This window comes from Brassica napus, chromosome C3 (genome assembly GCF_020379485.1).
Source record: "Brassica napus cultivar Da-Ae chromosome C3, Da-Ae, whole genome shotgun sequence".
NCBI classification, from domain to species: Eukaryota; Viridiplantae; Streptophyta; class Magnoliopsida; order Brassicales; family Brassicaceae; genus Brassica; species Brassica napus.
This window is the reverse complement of record NC_063446.1, coordinates 17,495,808-17,505,600: the sequence shown is the minus strand read 5'-3', so window position 1 is coordinate 17,505,600 and position 9,793 is coordinate 17,495,808. Positions and strand designations below refer to the sequence as shown.

Genomic DNA, 9,793 nt, shown 5'->3' with positions numbered 1-9,793 from the left:
TATTGTAATAAAATGATTTATTATTTTATGGATTTATTAAATTAAAATATCAAACAAAAACTTTTTGCAACGGGCTCATATCTTGTTATGTATATTGCAGTCTCTTACAGATTACAGTCAAATCCGGTAACAACTAACAACCATCTTTAAACGCCTAAAGCTACACCTCTGCCAACGCCTCCACATCCACCACCACCTCCACCATCTTCACAGGTGCGGTCTCTACCGCTGCCTTTTCCGCAGCCACAGCAGTATTTCAGCTTACCATCTGTGGCCAGCCAACCTGAGGAAAAAAGATAGACCATCAAAGACAATCCATGGGAAATCTACAAATACAAGAAAACTATATAGATTCATGGCAACTAATTTCCCATCAAAGGCGGTAGACAAATGAGTAATCTAAGCTATCAGATAAACATTGCAGTGAAGTATATGAAAGGAAAAGACACAACATCAAATGTTGACAAGAAGATAAAGAAGAATACCAGAAAGCAGCTCACGGTCTAATGTTGCATTATTCATATCGGGCATTTGCTTGTTAACCCGAGGTGTGTGCTGCCAATACAAACCAATCTTATTCAAATCTATGAATAGTTCACCGACACATTAAAGGTTCTATATGGAGTATTAGTAGGTAAAAGAAATTTTATCATACATAAATCGAATCTAAATGCGACAGTCTCTTCTCTTCCCCTGCTTGTCATCTCTTGTTAAGCTATCATCTTCAACTAATATACGTGGAATGGTTTGATCATCATCTTTATCCGTTATGCTGCTACCAAAACTCGAGTTTGATCTTTGAGTCGGTGTGCTTTAGCAGAACCTAGAATCATCATCGACTGTAAAAGATAAACAAATAAATGGAATTGATTTTCCCGGTGTGAATTAGAAAAACACATTGAAGTACAGAAAATAGAGTAAATATCCGCCGGAATTACCTTTACGTCAAGGAAAAGTATGTCGACACCCATAGAACAACAACCAACTTCCATATAGGCAAGGAGAAGGTGTGAAGTCGCAACTGATAGAGCTCGTGCAGAACATAGATCATCCTTTCCGCTGTTCATGGTAGACAAGAAACTTATTTATAGGTGGAGATTTAGTATGTTACCTTCAAGGAGAGTGAAGCGACTGAATGCTAGAGAGTGAGATGAGTGGTGTAAATTACGTAACTAGTAGCTTTAATGTGGCGAGTGAATGATTGCAGCAAACGTTACGTGATCTTGTTCTGAGGCGGTGTCATAAAAAGCTCACGGCGGCTCTGCTCTGCGTCTACTAAATCTAGAAGAGCTAAACTCTATAGATCAGCTGGTCTTGTAATTGAACACTATAAAAGCCCAATTGATTAATATCTTTCAGGACCCACAGAACACGTAAAACTCGCGCAAAAACAAAAAAGTTTGGATGCTTACGTGTCTTATTTTACCCCGTACGTCTGTTTTATTAGGCTGAGTAAAAAAATAAAGAGTGGGATGAATGAATGTGAACGGAAATGATTATTGTGCTCTTTAGATTGTCTCCTCCACTGAAAAGTCAGTTTAACTGCTGTTACTTGCAATGTCAAAGGGTTTGAAAAGAAATTTGAGATCTGAATGAGTTTAAAGCCCAACCAAATTGGGCCCACTTGGTGAAGAGCATAGATAAAGCTCGACGTGTCATTCCTTCTTCAACATCAACGGAAGGAAGCTTCTCTTCTCTTATCGATCTGTGTTCAAAGGTTAGCAATTTCTCAATCAAATCTTCTTCTCCAAATCCCCAAATCGAGAGATTTTAAACTGGAACGTTAGCCGAGAGATATTGAACCAAAAAGTTGTAACACCCAAATTAACGCTGAGATTTCGAATTTTCCAGAAATGCATACGAACATTCGCTCTCTAAGAGGTAAAACTGATAACCTTTTTCTCATCTGGGAATTTTTTACAGCTTACTGAGAAACATCATTTTTTTTTACTTGTAGCCGATTCCTGTTCTCGAAGCATCAACAAGGAACAAGCCTGGAGAAGAAGATATTAGCCCCACACAGAGATGCTCTCTGGTTCAGGATCCACTTCCTGTGACATACACACCAACAACGAGGATCAGGAAAACATGGGTAAGTTTGGCTCTGTTTACTTTTTTTTTTTTTTTTTTATTATTATTTTTTTAAATGTAGTCCAAAAAATTGATTTTCGCGTAAGAGAAAACTGAGATTGTTTACATGTTCTAAACAGGTTACATCTCGAGGAAGAAGCATCCTATAACAGAAGAAGTTGATGATGGTCAGGACAACACCGGTAACTTCACTTCTCTTCTAATCTTTTTCTTGTAATGACACAAATATTTATTATATATATGTCAGAGCTTATTACTTGGTCGGATGTTTACAAAATTAAAAAACATCCGAGGCTTTAACAGGAAATAAGAAAGTGAAGAAGAACAATTCCGAAGCAGAAGCTGATTCTTCTTCATCAGACAGCTCTTGTTTTGTGGCCCCTGTTACCGCTTCCAATCTGGAAGAAGATTCTCTGGTGCGTGTATACACTTCTTCAATTGTTTTTGCATACCTGTCAGATGAACTGCTGTTTCTAGAATTGTGCATTTCATTGTTATTCGGTTTAGGAGAATACTTGTTTTGGAAAAGAACAAAAAAACCCCATAAATTAACAACCTCAACAACATGGGTTTGGTTTATTATGTATTTTTGTCAATTTATTTTAGTAATGAGACTAAGCAAAGTTTTGCACAACTTGATGTTATGCTGAAAATGCGTGAACCTATTTATTCTGCAGTGTCTTCCACCAGATTTCACAATCTCAAATGGTTTTAAAAGAAAATGCCGCAAGATTGTTTTAACAGATGAAAGGGAAAGATCATGGGCGTTGGATCTGAGGTTCAACAAATCGTCTGATACATTCTGTATAACCCGAGGCTGGAGAAATTTCTGTGAAGAAAACGGCCGAAAAGAAGGAAGCTTATTTAAGTTCAAACTAATAATGAGAAACGGGGAAACACCGTTGCTCAGTGTCTGCCCAACAGAATCTATCAGTGATGGAACACAAGGAGTCGACGAGAACATTCCTCAGATATGTAGAGATTCAACCTTACCAAACCCTAACCGATTTGTGACTTTAACACTTACAAATGATAGCCTCAAAAGTAGCAGACTGGTGAGAGTTCATCATACAAACAAATCTTGTTGGTTTGATCTTTCTTTTCTTTTTTTTTTTAATTCTCGCTTCATTTATTTTTCTAGTATCTCCCATTGCCATTCTTGAAAGAAAACGGCATGGACAAACCGGGTATGGTAACTTTGTTGGGGAAAGATGGTACAAGGATGCTGGCAAATCTTCTACGGGAAAACTCAGGAAGAATGAGTTTAGGAAAGGGCTTGAAAGATTTTGCTAGAGCAAACGGATTAAACATGGGCGAGTCCTTCACATTGGAGTTGATCTGGGAAAATGCAACTCCTGTGCTCAGTTTGCTCAGTACGGAATTCAGAAGCCAGAACCGATTTGTGACTTTAACTCTTACACAAGACAGCTTCAAAAACAGTAGACTGGTGAGTTCATCAATCAACTCTTGTTCTAGAAGGTTAGTTAGTTCTGTTACTTGCAGCATTCTCATTGGTTCAAATCTCTTTTCAGGGTCTTCCATTGCCATTCATGAGGGAAAACGGCATGAACGAACCTGGAACGATAGCTCTGCTGGGAAAAGATGGTACAAAGTGGATGACAAATCTTCTACGAGAAAGCCAAGGAAGAATGAGTTTGGGAAAGGGCTGGAAAGATTTTGCTAGAGCAAATGGTTTAGAAATTGGTGAATCCTTTACGTTGGAGTCGATTTGGGAAGATGCAACTCCTATGCTCAGTCTCTCCAGTAGAGAGTCCAAAAGGGAAAAAGTATATGTTTCCACCGAACCTAGTATCGGAAACGAAACCAAGAAAGATGAGAACAACATAGAGGATTAATGCATCTTTTCACCAGTCCAAAACTGATTCATGACACTAGCTAGCACTTTGGTAAATTTATAAAATAACACTTGTTTCAGAGTTGAATTTTTTTTCTTTTTCATCTGTTAGATTATTATTCAATTAACTGTCAGATACACAAAGCCTTTGCTGAGCTATTAACTGACGAGGTAAACATAACCCCTCGGAGCCAAACACAAAGTCGTATGCCGGAAGAATTACATGGAAGTTGTTCGGATAAAATTAAATATTTAAGTTTTATTTTTCAATTGCAAAAGTAACCTGAAACAATTTATTTTCAAGTCGTCTAGTAAAAATTAAATATTTAAATTTTATTTTTCTGTTGGACGACTTCCGTGTAAGTGGTCTAGAAAAAGTTAAATTGCTGACACAATCCGGTCAAATGCAAACCAAACATGTTTATCCTAGACAACTTATCTCGAAGTCTTCTCTAATTTTTTTGAAAACAAAGAAAACCGGAAGATTTCCAGAAAAGTCGTCTCTAAAAGACACACATAAAGTCGATTGCGAAATTAACCTATGCATCCAGAAGACTTCTGTTTAAGTCTTCTCGTGGAGAATACTTACACGGAAGTCTTCTGACAGACAAATCTGGAAAAAAAATTGATTTACTAGTGAGACAACTTGTTTAGCTTCTCCAACTACACAATACTTCACCACCAAAGCAACATACTTGTTAATGACCACGAATCATGAGCTTGAATTGTTCGATGAACCTTAAAAATTTTAAAATCAAAATCTTGGGTTTTTTGGAAGAATATAGAGAGAAAGTGAAAGAAATGTTGTTTTAGTTCATAAGAAATGAGATAGAAGGAGTTAAAATCGATTTTTAGGTACATTAAGAGCTCTAAATTTGTTGTTCAAAAAAAAAAAAAAAGAGCTCTAAATTTGTTGTTCATGGTGGTTGCAATGGAAATATTGTAAATACTTGAAGAGGCTGTTCGTTTCAGCATCTTTCATTTCCATCCAGATGATTCATTTGTATGATCTATCCCGATGATCCATTCAGATTTTTGTGACTGTTTGTTTGTCCATCCAGATAGCTCATCTACATGAATCATCTAAATGGATCTTATGTTTGTTTCTTTATTTTCATTTCCATCCAAATGAGTTTAGTAAACAAATTACCAAAATACCCCTGTGTTGATTTAGTCATATGTTAAAATTTTACTACAATAATAACTTTTAATAAACAAAAAAAATTGATAAACATGTATTTGAAAAAAAAACTTTAGAGTTTCAAACCAAAAAAGAGTATTAATAATAAACTGACTGTAACTTCGGTTTTGGCGGAAAACAAGATTTTTCGGTTTTGACGGGAAAACAAGATTTTTCGATTTTGACGGGAAAACGAGATTTTTCGATTTTGGCGGAAAAAACAATTTTTGAATTTGGCGGGAAAATACGTTTTTGGCGGGAAAACACATTTTAGCAGTTTTGGCAGAAAAACGAGATTTTTCAGTTTAAGCGGGAAAACAAGATTTTCGGTTTTGCCAGGAAAAGGAGATTTTTCGGTTTTGGCGGGAAATTTTTTTTTTGGTTTTGGCGAGAAAAAATGTTTTGTGTTTTTGGTGGGAAAAAGAGTTTTTGCGGTTTTGGCAGGAAAGCGAGATTTTTGGTTTTTGCGGGAACACGAAATTTTTGCTTTTGGCGGGAAAACAAAAAATTTCGGTTTTGGCGGAAAAACAAGATTTTTCGGTTTTGGCAGGAAAATGATAATTTTCGGTTTTGGCGAGAAAACACGTTTTACGGTTTTGGCGGGATAACGCGTGTTTGCGTTTTTGGCTTGAAAACGTGTTTTTCGAGTTTCGCGGAAAATGCGTTTTGGCGGGAAAACACGTTTTTGCGGTTTTCGCGGGAAAATGCATTTTTTAGTTTATGGCAGGAAAACACGTTTTGTGGTTTTGGCGAGAAAACATGTTTTTGTGTTTTGGGGGAAAATGCAATTTGGGGGTTTGGCGTAAAAACGCGTTTTTTGTGATTTTGGCATGAAAACACGTTTTGCGATTTTTTGCGGGAAAACACATTTTTGCAATTTTGGCGGGAAAACACGTTTTTGAAATTTTGTCCGGAAATGCGTTTTTAGTGTTTGGCGTGAAAATTTTGTTTTCAGATTTTCGCGGGAAAATGCGTTTTTGTGGTTTTGTCAGTTTTCGTGTGTGACAAAATGATATTATGTTTAGGTTTTTAATTTGTGAATTACATCAGGGGCATAATAGACATTATACCATATTGAATGAATCATTTCCATCCAAATTGTCCAAATTGGTTCAGCTGAATGAACTTTAAAATTAAGCCTAAATTTCCGAAAGTCATCTGGATGGATCATCCGGATGAGTTGCACTTTTAGTGCCTAAACGAACAAAACTCTCATCTCCATCCAGATGGTTCATCCGGATGGAGAAACGAACATGCCCGAAGAAGATGAGGATGAGAGAGTAAAAAACTTATTTTCGAAAAATAAAATAAAAATAATGGCATTTTCGTAAATAATTCAAACTTTTAAGGTGAATACGGCAAATGAAAGTTTCAAAAAAATCATGGGTTAGTTTTGTGTTTGACTTTGAGTTTTGAGTCATATTTGCAAAAAAAACCTTAATTTAAAGCGATATATATATTTTAATCTTAATAATTAATTAATTTATACTTTTTACTTATATTATTTTGTAATCATTTGTATCTTGTCGTAACAAAAATTTTAAACTATGGATCACAAAATTTGAATATGAGACTTTTAACAGTTTTAATAATTTATAATTATTTTAAAAATTTATATACAACATATACAAAAAAATATAAATTTTTATTATATCGTTAACGTGGTTGTTTAATTTATTTTAATAGTTTAAAATTAAACAAATATAGAACACATGTTTCCTTTGGTCCACCGTGTGTACGCACATGTTTCCTTTGTTCCACCGTGCATACGATCATCACCAAGGTTCACTCTGGCTGGACAAACATCATGAAAATAAACAGATCATATCATAACCATAATAGAAGTATACATATGATATATTTTGTGGTTTTTTGACACATTCACAAGGCTCTCGAGGGACCTAAAACTTTCACAAACTAAAAATAAGGTATGACCAAAGAACGAATTTTGGGGGAGAGAAAGAGGGAGGGAGGGAGGGAGGGAGGGAGGGAGGGAGGGAGGGATTTGTATTTATAAATAGGCTTTGGGCCTTTCAGACTTCTCTTTTAACAAAATTAATTTTTTATGGGCTTAGATTTGGGATGTTATGTAATGCAAGTCATTCTGACACCATGTGCATTGGGGTAGTTGAATGATTTTTTCAACTGTTGAACACAAGCAATCGAGATGTTGAAACAAGAAAAAAAACTACGTGGATTAAACCAAGTTGAATAAATTCAACTAGTTGAAAACCAAAAAATGAGACCTACATTTAAAACATGAACCAATCGGATGAAATATTTGTATTGTACGGTCCTAAAAGTAAGTAAAGATCTGAGAATTTATTTCTCTTTTAAAAAATAAATATGACTGGTAATATCTAATTGGTTGTTGGAATTTTTGAGATTTTTTTTTCATCTTCATTGCTTCAATTGAATTATTTCATAGTAAATTATCTGTTTTATAAAAACAATTTATGTCAAAATTCATAATTTTTTATGTTGTACAGATAGAAATTTGGTTATTTAATTTGGTTACATAAATAATTTCAATATAATATTAATATTATCTCCTAATACTCTTATTTATATAAATAAAACAAAATACATTAAAATTATAAATAAAACTGAAAATTAGAAATATTTTTTTTGTCGGCAAAGATAATTGTATTATTCAGATTAATTTGTTGTTGATATATTTAGTAAACAATAACATAAAAAAAATTGAGATTAAAATTGTAAGGTGTTGAATTTTCTTTCAAAAAAAAACCATTGTATGTTACTAAAAGAAAATAGACGTTGAATTAATGATGTGGATGAAAGAGAGAGTGATGTGTAATTTAAAAAAAATAAAAAAGGAAGGTGTTGAATACACTAACCATTGTAAGTAGTCTAATGCAAAATATAAATAGACAAATATGCACAAGAAATAATAATCTCAAATGATTATTGTTCATTTTACTTGCTTCCGAAACGCATCAACCAGGCAAGAGAGTAGAAATGAGTCAGTTCTTTAGATCATGTAATTAAGCAAACAATATAATCATTTTGGGTTTGCGCTTCAAAGAATTAACCAATAATAAGATTATAGTTTACAAGGCGAATCTTCCTATTTGCATATAAGGCAAGAAAGTCTTTTTCTTCAAACCTTTTGCTTCTGCCTTTTTAGCCATGTAATGGAATTCATGGGCGGAGGAGATAGACGGTGATCCTCTTCCTCTAGAGCTCGAGCTCTTGCTGTCTTCCTGTTTCCTGAACAAACCCGATAACGACTTCATGAAATCTTTGTTGTTGTGCCTTGCTCTTCCCTCTGATGCGCTACGGAAAAGAAGCAAGTCCTTTAGCCTCCATTTCTTCGAGGAAGATAACTTGCAAGACACGCAAGTTGATGAAGATGTAGACGGTATAGAAGAGAAAGAGGCCTTTCTCTGTTCATGACCTTGTACCTCTCTCTGTTCTTGTTCTTCCCATGGATAAGCTGAAACCCGAAAAGGAGAAAGCGATCGAGTGGCTCTTCGGCCCGGGTTCTGAAGCCTCTCTCTCCCTCTTTCCTCTCCAACGCCTTTGCGAATGTTATCTATGGCGACCTCAAAAGGATCTACATCTGTAGGTTTCTTTCTCGGCGGAAAAGCTTTGCGGAGGATGTCCTTGCCATGAGCAATAGGTGATCTTGGAGAAGAATCTGGAGATGAGAATTTGTAATGAAACTGTTGATTATCTAATTGCAAATACGGAGGAGGCTTCAAGGGTTTGATTTTGCCTCCATCAAAGAGCTCTTCTGCGAAAAGCGACCTAGTCTCAGATTTATCACCGATCTCGAAGGCAAAATCATCAACAGTATCTTCTTCTTCATTGTCAGTGATCTTTCTCGGACTGCATGGATTCTCTTCCCAATCGAAAGGCATCAAAGAACGTTCGAAGAAGTTTCTTTTTGCCTCCTCCTCGTACTCTCTGTACCATTCTGTTATTCTTCGTGGACTTGTTGGTGCGCTTAAGAAGCCACCAGTGAATTTTCTTTGTGAAGATGGAGCAGTTAAGCTCATCACTTCCATTCTTCTTTTTCTGAAAACTGTCTGATTTGCGATGAGTTCTGAGATATCTCAAAGTCGATGAGAAGAAGGGAACTAAAAAGGATCAACGAAGGCGAGAGGAAAGAGAGAACTTAGACCGTTTTTGCTGACCAAATCAAATAATTTAAAAAGCATCAATTGGGAGTAATCTCAAAACAAACCCGATATTTCTTTACTTTCACGTAGTGTCATATAATTTTCAATCATTGTATCTCTGTTCCAACGAGTAAATGTGTGTTATGCATTTAAATTTAGATATTTTATAAACCAATTTCTATACCTTTTCTCTAATTGAATTTAAAGCAACTTAAAAACATTTTAGAGAAACTTTCGTAATTGATTCTTCCAATATCTACTAATTATATTTCTTTCAACAGTATTTTACAACTGATTTGTAAATATCAATGCGTTGTAAATTTGTGTTTCCCAAAATATTCAAATTATGTTGTTTACTCTATGTTTTACTTGTATTCAATTTATTGTATTGAAGTTTTAGTTTTTTAAATGTATAAATAATGATATACTATATCTATGGTCTGAAAATGCGCTAAGCATACAGTTGGGTTGGGTCTGCGCTATATTATTTAACTAGCTAAATGATATGCGCCGTGCACGCAA

The 9,793-nt window shown here is 35.1% G+C and overlaps 2 protein-coding genes and 1 long non-coding RNA gene across 4 annotated transcripts; 1 reads left to right on the top strand and 2 right to left on the bottom strand.

The window, feature by feature from the left end:
* On the bottom strand, window positions 1-1,428 carry LOC106388382. The gene is made up of 4 exons (XR_001277845.3): window positions 939-1,428; window positions 656-839; window positions 486-555; window positions 1-283 (listed from the first exon to the last, which is right to left on the bottom strand). It is a non-coding gene; the product is annotated as an uncharacterized LOC106388382 (long non-coding RNA).
* Window positions 1,429-1,577: 149 nt separating this feature from the next.
* LOC106388378 (B3 domain-containing protein REM12) lies at window positions 1,578-4,127 on the top strand. 2 transcript variants are annotated; one of them, XM_013828428.3, is made up of 8 exons: window positions 1,578-1,717; window positions 1,852-1,881; window positions 1,958-2,092; window positions 2,211-2,273; window positions 2,395-2,507; window positions 2,769-3,146; window positions 3,233-3,538; window positions 3,624-4,127. In XM_013828428.3, exons 3-8 carry the CDS (start codon window positions 2,026-2,028, stop codon window positions 3,945-3,947), a joined length of 1,251 nt encoding a protein of 416 aa, XP_013683882.1. In that variant the 5' UTR covers window positions 1,578-1,717; window positions 1,852-1,881; window positions 1,958-2,025; the 3' UTR covers window positions 3,948-4,127. The 2 variants fall into 2 exon arrangements, with proteins under 2 accessions (XP_013683882.1, XP_048608751.1); XM_048752794.1 differs by having other exon boundaries at window positions 1,635-1,881.
* Window positions 4,128-8,097: 3,970 nt separating this feature from the next.
* Window positions 8,098-9,451, bottom strand: LOC106388380. The gene has a single exon (XM_013828431.3). It carries the CDS (start codon window positions 9,155-9,157, stop codon window positions 8,198-8,200), a length of 960 nt encoding a protein of 319 aa, XP_013683885.2. The 5' UTR covers window positions 9,158-9,451; the 3' UTR covers window positions 8,098-8,197.
* Between the last annotated feature and the right edge of the window lie 342 nt (window positions 9,452-9,793).

Coding starts and splice junctions, on each gene's coding strand:
- LOC106388378 (XM_013828428.3), top strand. CDS start 2,026: ATGCTCTCTGGTTCAGGATCCACTTCCTGTGACATACACACCAACAAC. Junction 2,093..2,210: donor CGAGGATCAGGAAAACATGG/GTAAGTTTGGCT, acceptor TGTTCTAAACAG/GTTACATCTCGAGGAAGAAG. Junction 2,508..2,768: donor ATCTGGAAGAAGATTCTCTG/GTGCGTGTATAC, acceptor TTTATTCTGCAG/TGTCTTCCACCAGATTTCAC.
- LOC106388380 (XM_013828431.3), bottom strand. CDS start 9,157: ATGGAAGTGATGAGCTTAACTGCTCCATCTTCACAAAGAAAATTCACT.